The sequence below is a fragment of the Medicago sativa genome, chromosome 8 (assembly GCF_051527215.1).
Source record: "Medicago sativa cultivar Bolivia chromosome 8, Bolivia_mono, whole genome shotgun sequence".
NCBI classification, from domain to species: Eukaryota; Viridiplantae; Streptophyta; class Magnoliopsida; order Fabales; family Fabaceae; genus Medicago; species Medicago sativa.
Genome location: NC_140756.1, coordinates 16,002,187 through 16,026,647, shown reverse-complemented (window position 1 = coordinate 16,026,647; position 24,461 = coordinate 16,002,187). Strand labels below are relative to the sequence as shown.

Sequence of the window (24,461 nt, the reverse complement as noted above, 5' to 3'; positions counted from 1 at the left end):
TAAATTGCTCTATAGTGTATCCAGTATATATCAAGAACGTGATTTCTATTTAAATAATTTAAATAAGAATCGAAAGCACAATTATTGTTAGCCTCCCGTGATTTAGGGGCGGATTTAGAAATTATCATAAAGAATGGATAAACAATATTAAGCTATAGAGCAACGTAGAAAATAAAAAAGCAAAGTAGAAAATAAAAAACCAAAATAAATCTCATAGAAGACTGTATCTCCAAATCTATTAATTTCCCTGTTGCAACAGTTCTTAAATGGAAGACAATGACAATAATTTACGTCCTAGTATTTTTGTAGTTCATGATTTTTTTTTTTGCATTGATTCATATTTCATATCAATTGATAATTTCATTCCTATCTATTCTCTTGTCTCTTTCCTTTTTAATAAAGGTAAACTATACTAAAAGACACAAAGCAAAAATTAAGTAACATCGGTTACATCACAACTATTACATCACTAATAAAAAAAAAAAATTAGGCCTCAAAATATAAGTCCAAAAACTACTTAAGTTGTTTGACATGGACTCTGCTGAAGATGTGGTGATTGTGATAGATTTCCATCCTAGTAATTATTCCATAAAAGATGAAGACCTTGAAGAATCATATGAAGGAACATGCCTCCTCTTAGGAGACCCCATAAGTTGTCCAACTTTATAGCTATAATTTGAAAACACAGACCTGGATGAATGTTTTTATAATATGGTTGATGAATCAAAGTAGGATAAACAAAAAAGAACAAAAAGTTTCTTTCAAAAAAAAACAAAAGTTGACAATTATTCAATCTATAATCAGATAGGGAAATTTATTCTTCAAAAAGACTAAGGAAGGGAGTGAGACTTATTCATATACACAAAATATGACAGCAATTTATTTCATCAAGAGAGATAAGTAAAGTAGAACCCAAAATAAGCTAGCAAACATTTAGACTATTTTACACATTAAACTTTTTTAGAATTTTCTATTATGCACTGGCTCAAATTAAAGTAAATTTCACTTTATAAAATAAATGAAATGTGACCTAACAGGTGGTGCTGATGCAATGAAGTAATAATTTCATAAAAGGATCTCATATTAGATTTCTTCACATTGCTTCATGGACTACACCTTACTCATGAAAGAAAATTCAGAACATCATAAGCCTTATGAAAAAAGGAGACCACAATGAAAAAAGGAGACCACTTGGAATTCCTTTATTTCCTCAAATATTGAGACATTAATTTATATTTTCGGCCATATATGTCACCCCATTCATAATTATAGTGAAGTTCAGTGAATTCCAAGCTTTTTAAAACTTATTCTTTTCAATAAAGAAGAACAAAATACATAAGATCTAAAGATTTACCATACAAAGAGGGGCCTTCTGAATTCCAAGGCTAGTATTTAACTGTTCTTAATAGTTCAGTCACCCTCCATTTGCTTTCCATTTACCCATTGAGAAAATCCTTGTACAAAAGAAACAAAATATTCAAATAAATTAAAAGAAAGCAGTAAAAATCTACATGACAGTTACTATCCTGCAATCAAAATCTAAATAAAAAAACAAATAAGCAAATGTGAAAGAGGCAGGATATAACATTTAACAAAATAATAAATATCATTCAAATTGTATGATATAACATTTAACTAAATTGATACCTTTTTGCAAGAGGCATACACAGAGAAAACAAATCATGCACATACATCTAAAAAACACAAATATAACAATGAAAACTCATGAAAGTTACCCAAATAGTATGAAACCTTCATGTAGTTACCCAAATAGTATGAAAGTTACCCAAATATAAATTACAGCTCTCATTCTTCCGAGTTCGTAATGAACAAAACAAAAGGTCGTATTAGACTACTATGCCTATGACAGATATACACTACAAATAGAGTTGCTAGTAAACTTTATTTCATGGTGATATCTTTAGAATAAAACCCCAATAAAGATAATGAACAACTATATTGAATTAATTATCAAGTTGATTCAATTTAAACTCCAAAACTTCAAAATTACATTTGAGTGAACAATTTAAAAATAAATACTAATTTCAATAATTGGTTCTAATTGATAATATGTCATTGATATGTATCTTCCAATGATTGAAAACAATAAAATAGTCCAAACATTATATCATTGCACTCAAATAAAAACATAGTCTATCACCAAATACAAAGACTCTAAATTTTCATTACTGCACAGATATCATTGCATTATTCAATAGAGCAGTAAACTAATTTTATTGTAGTAATTTTTAGTTTACCTTATTGTGCACTAATTTTTGGTTAACCCAATTATAAATGATGAGATCCTTCATTATTTCTTCCTGAGTTGACCATATACATCATCCAATGTAGTATCTGCAAATAGATCATTGTATGATAACAATTAAAACTCAATCTCATGGCAACCGAATACAAAACTATAAATAATGAACATGGAAAGAACAATAAGTTTAATTGTTCAACAATAGTGAGGTTGAGATGCTGAATCTGACACAACACCTTCAAATTAAAAAGCACAAATGAAAACACACAAACCAAAAAGTTAAAACCTTTCACAACACAAATTCATAAAAAAAAAAAAATTGAATCGGAAAATCCATTACCTTTAGTCCTTAAACCAAACCATCTTCTTCTCAGTCTACAAACCGATTACATCAAAATGTGGATGAAATAGAAATCTGAAAATTTAGATGGAAAGAAAGATAAAAAAACGGTGAGTCAAAGATTTAAAGGAATTCTTCAAATATATGGCAAAAAAATCACAAAAATGAACAAAAGAATATCAACAACACAAATCCAAAACAAAATCAATATCAAAACTAACATTCTTTTTACTGTGACATTTTCTCAAACACTTGGTGAGTGCTAAATTTCACCATAAATAAATCAAATCAAATACAGAACTAAAATAAATTCAACACCATTTTCAGAATTAGACCAACTTCAATCAACAAACCCAATATTCTAAAATATAAATCCGAAATAAAAAATTGAATTATTATCGAGTATAAACGGTACCTTGAAAATATCCAAACTGAAGAAGCTTTCGTAGTTTCCATACTGTAACAACAACAGAGAGAGAGAGAGAGAGAGAGAGAGAGAGAGAGAGAGAGAGAGAGAGAGATAGAGTAAGAGAGGATTTTAATATCTTGAACATGAACACAAATCATGAATTCAAAGGGAAAAAAAATTAAAATTCTTACCTCTCGCGCCGTTCGCGTGCTTTTTCGTAAAATCGATCTTCAACCGATAACTGCGATTTCATTCCCTCTTTGGATTTCTTACCTCTGAATCGAAAAAATGATTTCTATTTGGTGAAATTGGAATCGGTTGATTTAGAATTGAGAATTGTATTTGGTGAAATTGTAGTTGAGAAAAAATGAAAGAAAAGAGGAGAGAAGACGGAAATGAGAGAATGAAATCCAAGAGAGAGAGAGCGAAAATTTTAAGGGGAGAATTCAAATTTCGAATTTGAATTTGAATTGAGATGTGCAGAATTTGTGTTAATGGTGTTTGTCTGATAATGAACGTTGTTCACGCGCAGAAGAGGGGAAAAGCAATGCTTTTGTGTTTTTTGCATTTAATGTCTGCAAAAAAATCTGATAAAGTATACTTTATTGTTGGGTTGGGTGCATTGGGCCTGATTTCAAATTCAACATTTGTTTTTTTCTTATTAATACACCTGAAAATGATGTTTGTTGGAGGGAAATAAACACTTTCAAAATTTTATGGTCTAAAATGAATTTTGATGCTTTTTTAATTGTTAAAAAATGTGGATTACATCATTTTCAGCTCCTACTTACTATTTTTGATGATAAAATGAGCTTTATAAAATGTGATAAAGACTTGTAGATGGCTTAAGCTTGTGACACATTGGATTGAGTATGTGCCACATTGGATTGGTGTAAAAAAAGTTGCTATTTGTTGCTTCATGTTTGTATATTATTAAGATATAAAGTATGAAATTTTATCCATTTTACGCCCCCACTATTTCGTATAAAGAAGTCATTAGAGAAATAAAAATTTGCTTTATGGTTCAGACATCAGAATAAAAGGAATATTATTAAAGAAATCAAAACATGAGGGACTAATCTTGAAGCACAGTATATATGTACCACAAAGATTAGCAAAACAAAGTCTGTGTTACAGAAGAACTGGAATACAATAGCAGTATACACACCAATAAAGCTTAACACCTAACCCCCAAAATTATAGTCTTTCTACACCATAGAGCCAAACTCTTAACAAAAAAGCACAACACAAAAGATTCCAACCTATAACCTCCACTAAGATCTATGGTTGTATATAGACAAACTAGTAACTACTAACTATAATCTTACGACTCTCCACACCCTCCACCTCCTCCACACCCTCCACCTCCTCCACAACCTCCTCCACCACCTCCATCATGATGGCCACCATAGTGACCTCCACAACCACCACCAGTAGAAGCCACAACACTAGTCATAATAAACATGTCATCGTACTTAGGAGCACTAGAACTACCATTATATTTGACATCTCTAGCTTTAGACACTTGCACACCATCCTTCTTAGTCTCTTTTCTTTTTGATGCATCATGAACTGTTATTATTGATGCACCATGAACTTCTTCATCCTTCTTCTTAGGAACCTCTTTTATTTTTGATGCAGCGCCATTTATGTATTCTTTATCGCTTTTCTTTTCACTAGGTTTGGAGCAGCAACTTCCCATATTCTAAAAAACTTTATGAGAAAAGAAATTGTATTTTGATTCGCACAAAGTTGTGGTATAAATATGCAAGCGAGATAACAAACTATATCGTAACAAACTTTGTCAACAAAAAGAAGAAGAAAAAAAACTATCGTAACAAACCAAAGTACGAGGTGCATTTGAATCTAGGAAAATTCTAAGGTGAAATCATTAGAATAACTTTTTTGGTGAAGTCATTAGAATGACCAATCATTAAGCATTTGTGTATTTAATGCATGTCACGTCAAATTATACGGTGTATTGCACATTTGCTCATACGGTGTGCCACTATATTTTTACTTATTGCAATTGTGTCCCTAATTAAATCAAAATTAAACATTTTTATTATTATTAATTTATTTTTAATCTAAAAAAAAAAATTTGGATACTACCAATTCCATCTTCCCCATCATTTTCTTCCTCCCTTTCTCTCCAAAATTCCAGATCGATTAAACTGTTGTTCTGGCCCATGACCCAACCCGAAACACTCGTTAATTATTAACTTTTGCCAACGATCGCTCTCTATTTTTCTTTGAGCAATGATATATCTCTAGAAAAATAACATCAAGAATTCTTCAAGAATAAAGAATAGCCAATCACAGTGCACTATTTGCCACAATTCAAGGAGGTGTGGCTGAAAAATAGGAAGTGGACAAATAACTCATCCAATTAAAATTTGCCAACTATTTCTTGAAAAATTCTTGAAGCTATTTTTCTTGAAAAGTAGCATTTTCCTTTTTCTTTTATCATCGCACGCTCCTTCCCTGATTTTGCAATTCTCCATTCTACCCGAAGTTACTTTAGATTTTCTTTCTCAATAATTGTCATGTTTTTTACGGATAGCTAGCTTGTAGTTTTTCATATAAAGTTCATGCCTCAAATTTCTTATGTTTAATTGAAACAGTTTAATGTGTTTTATTCTTAGTTTCTCGTTTGGACTCTATGATAACTACTATCAAATTTGAATCCCTTTCTCTTTACAGGTTACTGCTTTGATAACGAAATTAGGTGATTTGCTAGAATTCTAATATATGTTTTTGTCACTTCTGATCTGTTCATAGATATAGTCTATCAATTGAAGAAGAAAATAGGATGATTAAAAATGATTTAATTTGAGCATAAAATCCCCTTCTGCAGATGAAGAAGAAAGGATGAACAAAATGAACAGATGAAGAACAAAAATGATTTTTATTTTAAATAAAATAAGTTAATAAATCAAAAGTAATTAATATTTTGTACGGGGACTGATTTATAATAATGTAAAATTTAGTCTTATAGTGGTCCATCACAGAGACACCAGCTGACATGACATCAACAATTATGTTATTGGCTAAATAAAATGACTTTTTCAAAAAAGTTATTTTCTTGACTACACCATAGAAACCCCCTTGAATCTATCTCTATATTTGCTAATAAATCTCTATTTCCGTTTGCTAACAAAATCTCTATAAATCTCTACATTACGTCTGCTAATAAATCTCTACATAAAAAGGTTATATTTTTGTTTTTATTTTTTGAAACAAGGTTATATTTTTGTTGTTGTTAAGAAAGATAACAGTTTATATTATATTTGTTATATTATTTTTATTTTTTAAGGAATATTTCTTATGTCATTGAAAAAGATAAGTATAGTTTGTTTTTTTTAACAAGATTAGTATAGTTTGTTATAAAATGAAAGTGTAAAATATTTATACATATTGTACTTGCAAAAAAGTACGGTTAGGGATACTAGGGTTCAATATCGTATTCTAGGGTTTAGACTGATGATTGAATGCCATGAGAATGATCTCAAGAATAGTATTTATAGTCTGCTATGGGCCTGGGTTTCGGTTGCTTGGCTCCCAAGCAACATGGGTATTTATGTACTTTAGGCGGTTTCTGGAAGCTCCTGGAAGCTAAGGAAACTGGCACCAGAGGGAATCGATTATACATATTGTACTTGCAAAAAAGTACGGTTAGGGATACTAGGGTTCAATATCGTATTCTAGGGTTTAGACTGATGATTGAATGCCATGAGAATGATCTCAAGAGTAGTATTTATAGTCTGCTGTGGGCCTGGGTTTCGGTTGCTTGGCTCCCAAGCAACATGGGTATTTATGTACTTTAGGCGGTTTCTGGAAGCTCCTGGAAGCTAAGGAAACTGGCACCAGAGGGAATCGAACCTGAGACCTCTGGAGGATCAAACTCCAAGATCCCAAGCCAACCACTAGGCCAACCCAAAATGGGTTGTTTCAAGAGCATTTTGTTTCTTTGAAAGACTAATATAACTTCGTCAAAAATAAAATAAAGGACTAATATAACCAATTTAACAATTATTTAGGCTTTATTTAAATATCGAAAATGTTAAAGAGTGTCATTAAGTCATTAATTAAGGGAAAAAAAATAAAAAATATTGTGCTGGAAAGTAATGAATTTAACTTTTTAAAAGTTAACAAATTATACTCCTTCAACGAAAAAAAAAGTTAACAAATTATTCCTTAAAAAATTATTGTTCCAATATAAAATTACTTTTTTGTTTCTTTAAATATTACTACATATGACACTAGGGCCAGCATAAGGGCCAGACAACCCAAGCAAGAGTTTTAGGCCTCAAAATTTTGGGTGAAAAAAAAGGTCTCTAGAATTAATTTGGTTATAAGTATATTATATAATAGATAAATTGCAGACATTTGCATAGCTTAATTGATTACTAAAAAGACATCGATTACTCTTGATCTTGAATTTAAATTTCAGTCTCCACAAAATTAATTTTATATAAATATTCTGTTGAAATATTTTTAATTACTCAACTTATAATACTGAAAAGGGATATCCAAATGATGTCGAATACATAAAATAGATTGACCATTAAATTGAACAAGTCAATATTAAGAGTAATTTTGCATAGCTATTACACCTAGAGCATCATATTTATTTTTAAGATATGCAAAAATTAGTAATTCTTTGAATGAGCAAAAACCTTCATTTCGAATAATCTTCTTATCAATAAAGAAAAGAGCATGCTACCATTTTTTTGAAAACATGTACAACTGAAATAATTCCATGTTGCAAAATAGTGGAACACACGACCAGAATTTCCACATTGTACATGATCTAAATAAACCAGAATTTACAAATTCCCACCTCATGTGGTTTCCAACATGTTTGCAGAATTATCAAATCCTTAATCCGTTGAACAATATTCTAATCGGATTCACTTTAATTCGAAATCCTTGACCTCTTTGAACCAGATTTCTTCAGTGCAGAGCATGATCTCAAAGTATAATGCACAACATCCTAAGAGCAGCCAGGTTCGAAAACTTGACTCTTGGAAATCGCTTTAATTGATTCAATTTTCGTTGTAAGTTGATTTCCAACTTCTTCTAATTCACGCAATTCTTCTTGGCTACCTGATAGTACTATGTAAGATCTTCATCCTTGTTCTGCATATAAGAACAGGTCAAATTACAAATTCATAATGTATGCTTGTAGATTAGTTGCATAGATATAGTTCAAAATTTTCCCTTTCATAAATACAATCAAAAGTAGCCCGGGGCTAGATGCTTGATTTTTTTATGATTAAATTATTTGTTATTATTCAAAATTTCAGACGATAATTGCACTATTGCAGCACGAAAGATAAATACATATCAACTCTCACATATCTTTTACAAGTGTATGTCCTGGAAGTGAGGGATGCAACTTTCATGTGCAAATATGTACAACAAAAATATACCACTACATAACGGTACCACCAAGGATATTCAACTTTGTATTTCAACAATTATATGATGCTCAAACGATATTTGATCAACATTTTCATTGTTTTCTCTTATGTTTTCATCGCATTTATCCGTGCTCTGAATTTCCATTTCTAATCTTGATTAAGAGTTACTATTGGGCCACCGACATTATGATCCAGGTATTCAATATTGAGCATTGTCCCAATTTTAAATTTTTTTTTGGGTTCAAATTTTCCCTCCTAAGTGAGAAAATTTGGAGCTTGTATGCCAAGAAATGCGATGCAAATCTAACATATTCATATATCTATCTGTGAAGAGGCAAAAAGAATAGGTCATATCTTAATTTTGGTGCCCTTTCTACTCTCAACATATATCTCTTAGAAGTAACTCTTCATGGTTGGGAGATTTTTGTCGTTTAAGTTTGGGAAGATGTTAGAGCGACAAAGACTTCACATTTTATGAAATATGACCCAAACAAGTATTTATAAATAGAGACAATATCATTTTACAAATCAGTTTTGTAGGGTTGAGTTATGTTCAACCCAGATTCTAATATGGTATCATAATCTATTCAAAATTCATTGGACCACCTGCTATTAGGTCACCGCTATCAAACCACTCGGGTTCAATCTGTTTATTATTTGACAACTAAGCCACAGTCTCATGAAATCATTTTGTTACACACATTTATTATAAAAAAAGGAATATGAAAACGGTTAATTTACAAGACCCTTCAATTAAAATTCATCCCTTCTCGACATCAAACGAAACACAAACATGTTTTGATTCCACCACACTAATCATACATAATCAAAGGAAAAACAAAGTTTACTCCACAACTTATAGTTGATAAAGTTGTGTAAAGCAACTTTATTCAATAATCCACCCAAAACAAAAACAATAGTACATGAAAATTCAACCATAACACAACATAGGAAAATAAGGATTGATCAATGAGCACGCCTACAAATAGTGAAACCATCACCAATTGAAGCAAGACAAATTTCAATACGAGTGTCACTTGCAATTGCATTGTTGAAAGCAATTGCATCTTGCCTTATTTTTTTTCTCCTGGGATCTAGAAGAGCTTCTTCAGGCCATGCAACTGTTCCACCCCAAAGGGTGTTATCATAGATAATTAATCCACCAATCTTAATCAGTTTAATCAGCCTCTCATGGTAATTCCAGTAATTATGTTTATCAGCATCAACAAAGGCAAAGTCAAAATTTTCATCATTTGAAGGCTGCAAACATATATAGCAAAATCAAATCACTAGCCAACAACATAATTGCCTACTAGAAATAATGAAGACACTAAAATTAGAGATAGATAATTTTCCTTTGGTTTTTAATGTATGAAGCATGGATACTCCTCGGATAAGACGTGTTCCGGTGTCAGACACTTGTCGTGTCCGACGTCGACACGGTACGGACACATAATTACACTGAATTATGTGATTTTCTCAAATTATTAACGATGTCGATGTCCGTATCGTGTTCGTGTCCATATCCATACTTCATAGTTTTTAATTAATTTTTTATCGTAGTATTAAACATTAAACAAAAAGTAATTCAAAGTCATAGTTTTAAATTGCAATCCACAATTGTAGTAAAAGATTTTGAGGTATACACATCACAGCGACATTAAGTACAACCACAATTTCGACTCTATCAATCACATATTTTTCGCATTTTGCCACAACATAAAGGTTCGCAGTTTAACGACAACTGCATTTTAAAACAATGTCCAAAACATAAACAAGTTTAGGCAAAGAGTTGTGAATACTCACATCTTCTAAGAGTTTATCTAGAACTGGTAAAGCTGGAGACTCTATGAAGTCAATTTTGTGTTCTACACCAGCCTTTTTTATGAATGGAAGTCCTACTTCATAAGCTTTTCGGTCTGGATCCAAAGCTATGATCTACAACAACCATACAATGGAGTTAAATCACCTTTACACTGGATGCAATTGCAATTTAGTTGTGCGTGAAAATCAACAATACTGGAAAATTGAACGGTTGGTAGGAACATTTCATAATATATACATGAGTCTGAGTTCGAACTCCAGTTTCTAACTCATTCACCTTATGAAGTAAATTTCTAGCAATTAGACTACTGACATAAAAATTTATTTGAATTAAATAAAATATCCATCTATAGAACCATTGTATTAATATAGATAAGAAAATTGAAACTAAATTCAATTTTAAAAAATACAACATGAATATTTAAATCAAAATTTAGATAAGTTTAGATAATATAAATATTATAAAATTGAAATATGCAGTGTCGGAGTTCGAACCCCGAACGCCTCACTTATTCACCTAAAAGGTGAATTCTAAACAACTAGGCTACTTAACCAAGAAAAATAAGGTAAAGAGAGTTCTCGTGAGCTTAACTCAGTTGGTTGAGACATTGCATAATATATGCAGGGGCTGGGGCTCGAACCTTAAACCTTGCATAATATACACAGGATTCATTCATGTACACATGCAGTGTTAAGTTAATTTTTTACATGCTTTCAATTATGTGTTGTAATATCAATTTACGACAAATCACATAAATCACATGTTATCAAATACATTGATTAAATGCTTCTTTAAAAAAAATACATTAATTAAATGACATGGTATGAAAGCCCGAGTACGATTTCTAGTGGAAACAAATTTGGTCAAACTTTACTTACATCCTGACCGAACCCCGAATTACTATGACCCTTTTCTCATATAAATCGGAGTGTTAACATAAAAAAAAACACATTATTAATTGATGTGACAACACATCATTAGATATATGTGTAAAATAATTTTACATTGACAGTACATAAACAAATTGAATTCTTAGTATTATTATTTGAACAATTCTTTTATAAATGGTGTTTAGAAGCAAATCGATAATTAGCAACAAAGAAATAAGAGATTAATTTCATATTTCCTCTACAACTGTACAAGAAAAATCTAAGGATCATTAAAATGTACATATTTGGACAAGGTTAAATTTTTACTATGGTCTTGGATCAAGTTCAAATCTAGGGGATTTTCATTTGATTTTCAGGAGTGGAGCACTCAACCTCTTAGATGTTTATAAGTGGCACTATCTATAACTTAATTTTTAGTTTTTTGTTTTAGTTTCGGTGGTATCGTTGTTTTGATGTTTTTAATGTAATTGTTTTCTTTGTAACATTTCGATCTTAGCACTCCTTCTACTATGTTTGTTTCGCTTTAATATCTCTTTGGCCTTTTTAAAAGGAAAATGCTTAATATAGCGAGAAACACTACAACGAGGACATTACGAAGGTTTATTACATCTATGCAATTGAAACACTACAACGAGGACATTACGAAGGTTTATTGCCGGCCAATATGAGATGTAATTGGTTCCACAGCGGTTCACGAGGAGTTTGCGATAAAAAGCCTCGCGAGAAATAGCATCGCTGTTTTAAAAAAATAATCGTACAAGAAAAATACACGTGGATGTCGGAGATGTATGAATATGCAAACCTTTCCATCATCAGGAATGTTAAGTGCTGTGAGGAGAAGAGAGTATCCAGTGAAAACTCCAATTTCAATTGTCTTTTTAGCATTCAACAGCTTCAAGAGTATGCCCATTAACTGACCCGCATCAGGGTGAGTGCCCATGAAGTGCCTAATATAAGTAATAATAATGAATGACAATGACATTACATTAAACAAATTACTTGCAATATAAATTCTAGGGCTGGACATCGGTCGGTTTCGGTCGGAAATCGGTCCCAAAACCACACATGTATGATAAAGTAATTTTATCTTTGCATATAATATTTTCACTGTAATTAACATTAACCATGCAGCTTGTACTTCAAGTTATCATATACATCTTACAAAATGTATGATGATTTAAGGTGCAAACTGCATTGTTAATGTTAATCACATTAGAGATATTAGATACAAACATAATCAATCAATAATAATAAGAAGAAAGATATCATTCCTTTATATGGAACATGCATAATCTAATTGAAATGCAGGGCGACTTAAGGTCCAACCTCTTAAATCAAGGGTTGAGAGCCTAAAAGAAATTAGTTAATAATGGAAAAAGGTCTCCAAATAAAATAATTTATATTATTATAATTTACACGTTTATCTCATTTATGCAATTTCACAATTTTATTTTACAATTTCAAAGATAACAATTATGATGGACGACTAAAAAATAATTTTATCTTATTATTAAAAATCATAAATGTTGTCAATTCTAAACCTTACTTTTTGACATAATTGTGTAGCTAATAAATTACGTACATAGGGTAGCTTGCAGTGGCATTCCTTAATTCTTTGAGAGTCTCTGGTTCTCGTGGGTAAACGCTGGTTTCAAGTATATACTAACACAAAACTTTTGGTTAATTAAGCAAATAGGATTGAACAATTTATTTAATTGAAGCCAGCTAATTAAAAAAATATAAGCCAAAAAAATAAAGCTAAAAAACGAACCTTGGTCAAATTCCCACTCTGCAATATACCATCATATTTACTTGCTACGTTTTCCATTTCTCTCAATTTATTTTTAGACTTGCAACACCTCCCCAACTTCGACCATTTTTAAAGGAAGATTTTTTTTACTGGAAGTGGGGGTTGTGTGTTGCAAATGTGCAACCTCCACATGCTCATGGCATTAGATTTGGTAGGGTGGTGGGGGTTGTGTTTAGCAAAATTTTCTTCTACAATTAATTCATTCAAGGTACAAACTTAACAAAAATGGAATCATTGCATATGCTTATGGAACAGCGACAAGTGCTTTTTACTATTCTTTCTTTACCATAGTAAAATTAAGTCTTGTCACGGTGAACTTGACTCAATTGATAGAGACATTGCATAATATATGTAGAGGTTGTGGTACGAACCAAACATCTACTTATTAACTTTTAAAAAGTGAATTTTTATCCACTAGATTATTTGACAAAAAAAAAATTAAGACTTTAACTTGAGACTTTAACTAGAGTCTACCCGAGTATTGCACGGGTCAACTATATGAGATTTTTATTATTAATTATTATGGTTTATGTAAATTGATATCTCAACTATCTGGTTAAACAACAAAAGATATTTGAATTTTTAAGAGATTGATTTAGTCATAAAAAAAAAAAAAAAAGAGGTCTTGGATCCACAAGTCACATCATAGATTATATAGAGAGAAACATGAAGAGGTTTTGAGTGAAGTTCAAACATGTCAGTTTCTTAATTGAATGTTTTTGGGTGAGGTTCCAACGTATTATGTTTTCAACATTACTTTCAATCAAATCTCGTTGGTTTTTTTCTTTCTTTCTCATCTCATTGTATTGAAATTGTTTTTTATTTATAAGGAGATGTTGCATCCACGTAATTCAACTACAATGTGAGACCACAAGGATAGTACTTTAAAACTCAAAGACAATTCAACATGTTGTTGTCCAAATTGTTGTTAGAGGGGACATAATCGAGTGACTTTATTGCACAAACTTTCAACTACATATATTTTCTTTTTCAAAAGATTAGCTCTAGTGGAAATATATTCATATTACAATCACATTTGGTTTGAGTTTTAGCTGTCAGTTTTTCTTGTTGCATTTGCTCAGATTTTAGATGGTGGTTTCATATTGATATTGTTACCAAGTAAATTCGTTTCTGGCATGTCTTATGCCATCTGATATGTTAAAAAAACATAAATATCCGCAACGACTTTTTTTTTGGAAAGGAAGTATTTAAAAAAAAAGGACAAAATTTAGATACAATTTGATCTGTCCAATGAAGATCGAGAAAAGAGTACGGCTGTGTTGGACGTTCTGTTGCGGTGAACATTGATCTTTCACAGTGGTCTTCACAGCAGAGGAGAATTGTGTCTGAGCATATTAGCACTCTGAAACTTAAATCAGTATGAGAATGTGGTGAATATGTGCGAAACGGAGTAAAAGTGAATCATATCTTGGAAGTGACCCTATGTCACCCTTATATAGACGTTTAGGAGAATAACTACCTCCGTGAAATGCGGCGCCTCTGTAGAAGGCAATTAGAGATGACTTCAACAACTCAGATGGGCCGAGTTGTGCTCCAGTGCAGTGTTTCACACGGAGCTTAACCTATGTCTTCACCGTTGTTGGGTCCTAGTTTATTGGCTCTTTGCCGGACATAATTCTTTAAATACTTTTTATATGATTTTTCGAAATCCATAATTCTCTCAAAAAGTTTTTATAGTTAAGAAAATATAGTTTTAATTAAAATCATATGAAAAGCTAAAAATGTACTAAGTCTTGTTGTTTAAGAAACTCAAATACTGATAGCTTAGCACTAGGTCGGTGGTCCCCTTAATTGATTTGGTATTTTACAAATCAATTGAATTTTGCATATGGGGGCCATGCTGGTATAATTGGTCCGATCAGTGTGTGGTGGCTTGAGATTTTTGGTGGACCTTTAGTGGGAGTGCAGATCTGCTCCACTACTAATAGCTGTCCAGTTCCCAGTTTGTTTTACGGATGCATTACACGTGGCCAAAAACAACTCAATGGCCAAGATTTAAGATATGATACAAATCAGAATAATCTCCACTTCTGTTGTTTGTTACACTCCTGTAGTCCTCCTCTTCGAACACTCACACCATCATACGGAAGCGCCGCCATGATGCCCATCACCATGGATGCATAAGCGTCGCCGCCATGTGTTATGTTCCTGGCCTTCTTCTTTATCTCAAATTCACTATTTTGATTTTACAATTTTTTCCCAAATCTTTGCAAAGTGGTATAACAAAATTACAAGATCTTCCCCCAAATCGCTCTGTAATTATCTCAGGAGCAATCTTCAATATGTGCAACAATCAAACTATCTTCAATCTTAAATCTAAACAAACATAAAATAAAAACCCAACAATTTTTTTTAAGGAAAATGGTGAAAATCGCAGCACATACAGAAATGGTGACGGCGAGGCGGCGAAGAAGCAAGGAGAGATGGCAACAACGATTTGTTTTGGACTGAATCATAAAAGAGGAGCTCTCAACGACTCACTGTATGTTTTTAATCTCTACTGTTGAAATTTAAGTTGAACACGTGTCGTTCATCCGAGAAAAGAACTGAAAAACTGGACTACTTTAGTACTGGAGCAGATCCGATCTCCTTTAGTGGATTCTATTCTATCACATCCTGTAGGTTTTCTGTACGACAAATCTGATTGAGCATCACCTTTTGTGGAAGAATTAAACAACCATTACTTATTTTACCCAACCAGGACCTTCCAACAAAGAACAACAATCTATATATAGGAAGAGGCTATAACCAACAAGACAAATTTTTACGGTCTTTAGTAATTTTTACTTTTGAAAAACTGTTGGTAATTTAGCTGACGATCAATAAAAATTAACGACAGAGAGTGAATTTGCAAGTAGAGTAAAAATGAACTTGTTAGTATCACTTGTAAATTTACTCATGTAGCGAATTTTCAGCAAATGTTTGGATAAATTACTGATTCGTACAAGAAGATCATAAGGGTGGTTATTGAAAAAACAATAATAAAGCAGCACATTGTGTTTGTGGTTTAGTGTGTTGAAGGCTCGTTATAGGGAAGAAGGGGGGTAGGCTCGGTTCGGCTTGGTGGCGGAGTATGGTGAACATTCGTGATGGTATAGGCATGGGTGTAGGGAGTTGGTTCAATGATAATATTTTTAGGGAGGTCGGTGGTGGTAGTACGTAGTACTTTTTTCTGGACGGATAAGTGGATAGGCGATGTTCCCTTGTGTGATTGGTATAGTCGCTTGTATGCTTTAGCGGAAAAACCTTTATGTTCGGTAGCAGAGATGCATCACTTAGGATGGGATGAGGGGAGAAGCGTGGAAGTGGAGACGACAGTTATTTGCGTGGGATGAGGATCTTCTTAGGAACTGTTGTTTTCTGCTTCATAACATTGTTTTGCAAGACCATGTTCTTGACCGTTGGAAACGGTTATTGGGCCCAATCAAAGGTTTCTCAATAAGTGATGTTTACCACATGTTTACAGCATTTGATCAGAATACTGCGCATGGTAAACATGACTAATGTTGGCTTAAGCATGTCCCACTTAAGGTGTCTTTATTTGTGCGGCGTATCTTCCGCAACCGTCTTCCAACAAAGGATAATCTCTCTTCGCGAGGTATTATTCATGCAGAAGCTAATGTTCGCGGAGGTGGTTGCGGGGTTCATGAGTCAGCGGATAACCTCTTCATTACTTGCAGTCATTTTGGTCAATTTGGTCCCTCATTCGCGGTTGGCTAGGCATCTCTTCAGTTGATACTTTTTGTGCTGCATACCATTATCTTCACTTCTGCCAACTAGGTGGTTTTCCTAAACAAACGCACATGTTCCTGAAACTCATATGGTTCTCATGTGGTTGGACGATTTGGAAAGAACGAAACAATCAGATATTCAACAACAAATCTCCTGAGCTTCATCAATTGCTAGATAAAATCAAATTACTCTCTTTTACATGGCTTAAGGCTAAATTGATGTGTTAATATATATCTCATTTTAGCTTGTTCAAAAAAATTAAGTTTGATGACCTCCGAGGAGTGGCATCATAAAGGCTGAGAAGGTAAATCACATGGACAAGTTGCGTGATCCTTGCCTTTGTTCCACCAAGTCGTGGCAGGGGTGTTGAGGAAGGCACTTACTCTATGGAAAATTACTCTTCTCACTTATGAAATCGCTCATTCTTTTATATCAACATATTTAAGATCGGTTAAACTGACTTAAAAAGTGATTGAACCAGTATTAAAAGTACTTGCGGTAGTTAACTGCCGTTAAAAATGTCGAACAGTTAAGTGTCGCTGATATAAGGGAATGAACAATTTCATAAGTGAGAAGAGTAGTTTTCTGCTCTGGGTGGCTTAGACCACTATTGATGGTGAGCCTAAACCAGAACATGTTGCCCACAATTTTTGAAGGCAGGATAAACTTTGCTCTATGTTCATTAACATACTCATATTTGATAAGATAAAGCTTGAACATGAGTTTATAAGTGAGTGTAATCCTTATTTTACTAGCCGATTTTATAGTGTTCCGCTATATCCTACTATGATTCTAAGATTGAGGCAAAGCCTATAAAAAAAACCGTTTAGACAACAAAATTATATGTTTTTTTTTAACTTATTTAATTACAAGAAAACAATTGTACTGAAATCCTTTAATATTTCAATGTACCATAGAAATTCCTTAAAAAAAATGTAAATAAAGTATGACATAATATAATTTTTTCCATTTTTCATTTTGGACTGGTAGGTCACAACTCCATACTATATTTGTCCAATCACAATTTATTGTTGCCTGATTAATTTGGGTGTTTGTTTGAGTACGACTACCATCCCGAGCAATTTCTTTACAATTAAATAGAAATGAATTATTTTACTTTCTTTTATTTTAAAATTGAATCAAATCATCTATCCACTTATTTTGAGTTAGAGTTTGGGGTTGGGATCATGACCCTAGCCAGGTCTTGCTATATTTGTTCGATCAAGACTACTACATGCAAGAGGAAATTAGGTGTATTTCTACCCTCTTCCATCCACCTTTATGTTAATCTCATCCATTGCACTAATAATCTAATGAAAATATTATATTAGCACATTTTAATGGTGAGACACTATGTAGTTTGTCAAGGTCAACTATTATGGTTCAAGTCAGATTAAACTTGTAAAGACAAACGAGAGATGTTTACTATTACCTTCTAACATACGACGCTTGGTTTATTAGATAAAAGACTTCTATATTGGGATACAAGATCACCAAACTCGTTGATGAGAGTAGTGGTGGTTGTGATGTCATCATACAAAACTTTTGAATCAATTTCAATCAGGACATCATGCATTCCATTTGAAATAGTCACTTTAATCGAATCTAGTAAGTCTAAAGACTCGACCTCTAGAATTGTGGCGAACGAATGGAAGATGGTTGAAAGTAGTTGCATCTACATTACACTTGATCATGCCTACCGGTGGTTTCAGCTGAAAGTATGCTCATACTTCAAATTCAATCTGACTTGTGCACTATTAACTAACTTATTCGCTATAAATTCATATGATATCATTTAGCTTAGGATTAAATATGTTTTTAGTTCCAACAAAATGGGAACCTTTCAAGTTTATACCTTACTTTTTTTGACTTAAATGATCTTTTAGTCCCCTATTTACATATTTTTTAACTTTTAGCCCCTCATTTTTTTGAAAGCAGCTTTTTTATCCCCACTATTAAGAAAGTTAATATTGTTTCCGTCCTCCTTTTGTATAGGTGGTGCACTCACTAATGATGTGGCGCTGACTTGACATTAGCGCACCTATTCCAAGTCACTAATGTCAAGTCATAAAAATTATTCTTCAATAAAATGTCTCAATTGTGTAGGGACTACAAACATATTTAACCATTTAAGTTATTGTTTATCTACTATTTTTACAAAGAGTATAAAAGTAAATTAGTTTTTGGGTTAAATATGTTTTTAGTCTCTATAAAATTATAAACTTTCAAGTTTAGTCCCTAAATTTTTTTATTCACTTTTAGTCGCTATTTGCATTTTATAGGGACTATTTTGGAGGACTAAAAGTATCCGCTTTTTATAAAAAGTTTTTAAAATAGGGACTATTTTTAATTCGAAATCCTTGACCTCTTTGAACCAGATTTCTTCAGTGCAGAGCATGATCTCAAAATATAATGCACAACATCCTAAGAGCAGCCAGGTTCGAAAACTTGACTCTTGGAAATCGCTTTAATTGATTCAATTTTCGTTGTAAGTTGATTTCCAACTTCTTCTAATTCACGCAATTCTTCCTTGGCTACCTGATAGTACTATGTAAGATCTTCATCCTTGTTCTGCATATAAGAACAGGTCAAATTACAAATTCATAATGTATGCTTGTAGATTAGTTGCATAGATATAGTTCAAAATTTTCCCTTTCATAAATACAATCAAAAGTAGCCAGGGGCTAGATGCTTGATTTTTTTATGATTAAATTATTTGTTATTATTCAAAATTTCAGACGATAATTGCACTATTGCAGCACGAAAGATAAATACATATCAACTCTCACATAACTTTTACAAGTGTATGTCCTGGAAGTGAGGGATGCAACTTTCATGTGCAAATATGTACAACAAAAATATACCACTACATAACGGTACCACCAAGGATATTCAACTTTGTATTTCAACAATTATATGATGCTCAAACGATATTCGATCAACATTTTCATTGTTTTCTCTTATGTTTTCATCGCATTTATCCGTGCTCTGAATTTCCATTTCTAATCTTGATTAAGAGTTATTATTGGGCCACCGACATTATGATCCAGGTATTCAATATTGAGCATTGTCCCAATTTTAACTTTTTTTTTTGGGTTCAAATTTTCCCTCCTAAGTGAGAAAATTTGGAGCTTGTATGCCAAGAAATGCGATGCAAATCTAACATATTCATATATCTATCTGTGAAGAGGCAAAAAGAATAGGTCATATCTTAATTTTGGTTCCCTTTCTACTCTCAACATATATCTCTTAGAAGTAACTCTTCATGGTTGGGAGATTTTTGTCGTTTAAGTTTGGGAAGATGTTAGAGGGACAAAGACTTCACATTTTATGAAACATGACGCAAACAAGTATTTATAAATAGAGACAGTATCATTTTACAAATCAGTTTTGTAGGGTTGAGTTATGTTCAACCCAGATTCTAATATGGTATCATAATTTATTCAAAATTCATTGGACCACCTGCTATTAGGTCAACGCTATCAAACCACTCGGGTTCAATCTGTTTATTATTTGACAACTAAGCCACAGTCTCATGAAATCATTTTGTTACACACATTTATTATAAAAAAAGGAATATGAAAACGGTTAATTTACAAGACCCTTCAATTAAAATTCATCCCTTCTCGACATCAAACGAAACACAAACATGTTTTGATTCCACCACACTAATCATACATAATCAAAGGAAAAACAAAGTTTACTCCACAACTTATAGTTGATAAAGTTGTGTAAAGCAACTTTATTCAATAATCCACCCAAAACAAAAACAATAGTACATGAAAATTCAACCATAACACAACATAGGAAAATAAGGATTGATCAATGAGCACGCCTACAAATAGTGAAACCATCACCAATTGAAGCAAGACAAATTTCAATACGAGTGTCACTTGCAATTGCATTGTTGAAAGCAATTGCATCTTGCCTTATTTTTTTTCTCCTGGGATCTAGAAGAGCTTCTTCAGGCCATGCAACTGTTCCACCCCAAAGGGTGTTATCATAGATAATTAATCCACCAATCTTAATCAGTTTAATAAGCCTCTCATGGTAATTCCAGTAATTATGTTTATCAGCATCAACAAAGGCAAAGTCAAAATTTTCATCATTTGAAGGCTGCAAACATATATAGCAAAATCAAATCACTAGCCAACAACATAATTGCCTACTAGAAATAATGAAGACACTAAAATTAGAGATAGATAATTTTCCTTTGGTTTTTAATGTATGAAGCATGGATACTCCTCGGATAAGACGTGTTCCGGTGTCAGACACTTGTCGTGTCCGACGTCGACACGGCACGGACACATACTTACACTGAATTATGTGATTTTCTCAAATTATTAACGATGTCGATGTCCGTATCGTGTTCGTGTCCATATCCATACTTCATAGTTTTTAATTAATTTTTTATCGTAGTATTAAATATAAAACAAAAAGTAATTCAAAGTCATAGTTTTAAATTGCAATCCACAATTGTAGTAAAAGATTTTGAGGTATACACATCACAGCGACATTAATTACAACCACAATTTCGACTCTATCAATCACATATTTTTCGCATTTTGCCACAACATAAAGGTTCGCAGTTTAACGACAACTGCATTTTAAAACAATGTCCAAAACATAAACAAGTTTAGGCAAAGAGTTGTGAATACTCACATCTTCTAAGAGTTTATCAAGAACTGGTAAAGCTGGAGACTCTATGAAGTCAATTTTGTGTTCTACACCAGCCTTTTTTATGAATGGAAGTCCTACTTCATAAGCTTTTCGGTCTGGATCCAAAGCTATGATCTACAACAACCATGCAATGGAGTTAAATCACCTTTACACTGGATGCAATTGCAATTTAGTTGTGCGTGAAAATCAACAATACTGGAAAATTGAACGGTTGGTAGAAACATTTCATAATATATACATGAGTCTGAGTTCGAACTCCAGTTTCTAACTCATTCACCTTATGAAGTAAATTTCTAGCAATTAGACTACTGACATAAAAATTTATTTGAATTAAATAAAAAATATCCATAAATAGAACCATTGTATTAATATAGATAAGAAAATTGAAACTAAATTCAATTTTAAAAAATACAACATGAATATTTAAATCAAAATTTAGATAAGTTTAGATAATATAAATATTATAAAATTGAAATATGCAGTGTCAGATTTCGAACCCCGAACGCCTCACTTATTCACCTAAAAGGTGAATTCTAAACAACTAGGCTACTTAACCAAGAAAAATAAGGTAAAGAGAGTTCTCGTGAGCTTAACTAAGTTGGTTGAGACATTGCATAATGTATGCAGGGGCCGGGGCTCGAACCTTAAACCTTGCATAATATACGCAGGATTCATTCATGTACACATGCAGTGTTAAGTTAATTTTTTACATGCTTTCAATTATGTGTTGTCATATCAATTTACGACAAATCACATGTTATCAAATACATTGATTAAATGCTTCTTTAAAAAAATACATTAATTAAATGACATGGTATGAAAGCCCGAGTACGATTTCTAGTGGAAACAATATTTGGTCAAACTTTACTTACATCCTGACTGAACCCCGAATTACTATGACCCTTTTCTCATATAAATCGGAGTGTTAACATAAAAAAAAATACATTATTAATTGATGTGACAACACATCATTAGATATATGTGTAAAATAATTTTACATTGACAGTACATAAACAAATTGAATTCTTAGTATTATTATTTGAACAATTCTTTTATAAATGGTGTTTAGAAGCAAATCGATAATTAGCAACAAAGAAATAAGAGATTAATTTCATATTTCCTCTACAACTGTACAAGAAAAATCTAAGGATCATTAACATGTACATATTTGGACAAGGTTAAATTTTTACTATGATCTTAGATCAAGTTCAAATCTAGGGGATTTTCATTTGATTTTCATGAGTGGAGCACTCAACCTCTTAGATGTTTAGAAGTGGCTCTATCTATAACTTAATTTTTTGTTTTTTGTTTTAGTTTCGGTGGTGTCGTTGTTTAGATGTTTTGAATGTAATTGTTTTCTTTGTAACATTTCGATCTTAGCACTCCTTCTACTATGTTTGTTTCGCTTTAATATCTCTTTGGCCTTTTCAAAAGGGAAAATGCTTAAGGTAGCGATAAACACTACAGCGAGAACATTACTAAAGCTTATTACCGCTATGCAATTGAAAATCCACTACCCACTATCCCATTTTTGCCGGCCAGCATGAGATGTGATTGGTTTCACAGCAGTTTGCGAAAAGTTTGCGATAAAAAGTCAGGCGAGAAAAAGCGCCGCTGTTTTAAAAAAAAAATCGTACACCAAAAATACACATGGATATGTTGGAGATATATGAATATGCAAACCTTTCCATCATCAGGAATGTTAAGTGCTGTGAGGAAAAGAGAGTATCCAGTGAAAACTCCAATTTCAATTGTCTTTTTAGCATTCAACAGCTTCAAGAGTATGCCCATTAGCTGACCCGCATCAGGGTCAGTGCCCATGAAGTGCCTAATATAAGTAATAATAATAATGAATGAATGACAATGACATTACATTAAACAAATTACTTGCATCATAAATTTATAATATTAGAGTTGCCAACACACATGTATGGTAAAAGGAATTTTGTCTTTCTCGTAATCACCATTGATTATGTTTGCATATAATAGATTCAATGTGATTAACATTAACTATCCAACTTGGACCTCAAGTTATCATATTACATCTTGCAAGATGTATGATGATTTGAGGTGCAAACGGCATTGTTAACATTAATCGCATTAGAGATATTATATACAAACATAATCAATCAATAATAATAATGAGAAAGATATAATTCCTTTATATGGAACATGCATAATCTAATTGAAATGCGGGGCCGACTTAAGGTCCAACCTCTTAAATTAATCAAGGGTTGAGAGCCTAATTTTTTTTAGTTAATAATGGAAAAAGGCCCCCAAATAAAATAATTTATATTATTATAATTTACACGTTTATCTCATTTATGCAATTTCACAATTTTATTTTACAATCTCAAAGATAACAATTTTGATGGACAACCAAAAAATAATTTTATTTTATTATTAAAAATCATAAATATTGTCAATATTAAACCATACTTTTTGACATAATTAATTGTGTAGCTAATAAATTACGTACATAGGGTAGCTTGCAGTGGCATTCCTTAATTCTTTGAGAGTCTCTTGTTCTCGTGGGTAAACACTGGTTTCAAGTATATACTAACACAAAACTTTTGGTTAATTAAGCAAATAAGATTGAACAATTTATTTATTGAAGCCAACTAATTAGAAAAATATAATCCAACATAATAAAGTTAAAAAACGAACCTTGGTCAAATTCCCACTCTGCAATATACCATCATATTTACTTGCTACGTTTTCCATTTCTCTCAATTTATTTTTAGACTTGCAACACCTCCCCAACTTCGACCATTTTTAAAGGAAGATTTTTTTTACTGGAAGTGGGGGTTGTGTGTTGCAAATGTGCAACCTCCACATGCTCATGGCATTAGATTTGGTAGGGTGGTGGGGGTTGTGTTTAGCAAAATTTTCTTCTACAATTAATTCATTCAAGGTACAAACTTAACAAAAATAGAATCATTGCATATGCTTATGGAACAACGACAAGTGCTTTTTACTATTCTTTCTTGACCATAGTAAAATTAAGTCTTGTCACGGTGAACTTGACTCAATTGATAGAGACATTGCATAATATATGTAGAGGT

The 24,461-nt window shown here is 32.3% G+C and overlaps 2 protein-coding genes and 1 long non-coding RNA gene across 3 annotated transcripts; all 3 read right to left on the bottom strand.

Moving 5' to 3' along the window:
- Nucleotides 1–205: 205 nt before the first annotated feature.
- Nucleotides 206–3,647, bottom strand: LOC146897338 (uncharacterized). Its single transcript, XR_015021931.1, has 6 exons — nt 3,204–3,647; nt 3,019–3,060; nt 2,604–2,678; nt 2,259–2,355; nt 1,355–1,454; nt 206–690 (listed from the first exon to the last, which is right to left on the bottom strand). It is a non-coding gene; the product is annotated as an uncharacterized LOC146897338 (long non-coding RNA).
- A 5,567-nt stretch (nt 3,648–9,214) lies between these two features.
- LOC146897337 (putative caffeoyl-CoA O-methyltransferase At4g26220) lies at nt 9,215–13,078 on the bottom strand. Its single transcript, XM_085735322.1, has 5 exons — nt 12,925–13,078; nt 12,736–12,815; nt 11,956–12,100; nt 10,245–10,376; nt 9,215–9,698 (listed from the first exon to the last, which is right to left on the bottom strand). Exons 1-5 carry the CDS (start codon nt 12,979–12,981, stop codon nt 9,405–9,407), a joined length of 708 nt encoding a protein of 235 aa, XP_085591448.1. The 5' UTR covers nt 12,982–13,078; the 3' UTR covers nt 9,215–9,404.
- A 7,270-nt stretch (nt 13,079–20,348) lies between these two features.
- Nucleotides 20,349–24,217, bottom strand: LOC146897336 (putative caffeoyl-CoA O-methyltransferase At4g26220). Its single transcript, XM_085733521.1, has 5 exons — nt 24,064–24,217; nt 23,876–23,955; nt 23,080–23,224; nt 21,379–21,510; nt 20,349–20,832 (listed from the first exon to the last, which is right to left on the bottom strand). Exons 1-5 carry the CDS (start codon nt 24,118–24,120, stop codon nt 20,539–20,541), a joined length of 708 nt encoding a protein of 235 aa, XP_085589647.1. The 5' UTR covers nt 24,121–24,217; the 3' UTR covers nt 20,349–20,538.
- Nucleotides 24,218–24,461: the final 244 nt, after the last annotated feature.

Bases quoted from the DNA above. Each gene is read 5' to 3' on its own strand.
- LOC146897337 (XM_085735322.1), bottom strand. From the start codon at position 12,981: ATGGAAAACGTAGCAAGTAAATATGATGGTATATTGCAGAGTGGGAAT. The intron at 12,816-12,924 runs GTTCGTTTTTTA...GTTTTGTGTTAG, and splicing joins AGAGTGGGAATTTGACCAAG to TATATACTTGAAACCAGCGT. The intron at 10,377-11,955 runs GTTTGCATATTC...TGGTTGTTGTAG, and splicing joins ACATTCCTGATGATGGAAAG to ATCATAGCTTTGGATCCAGA.
- LOC146897336 (XM_085733521.1), bottom strand. From the start codon at position 24,120: ATGGAAAACGTAGCAAGTAAATATGATGGTATATTGCAGAGTGGGAAT. The intron at 23,956-24,063 runs GTTCGTTTTTTA...GTTTTGTGTTAG, and splicing joins AGAGTGGGAATTTGACCAAG to TATATACTTGAAACCAGTGT. The intron at 20,833-21,378 runs GTGAGTATTCAC...ATATGTTTGCAG, and splicing joins TTGATAAACTCTTAGAAGAT to CCTTCAAATGATGAAAATTT.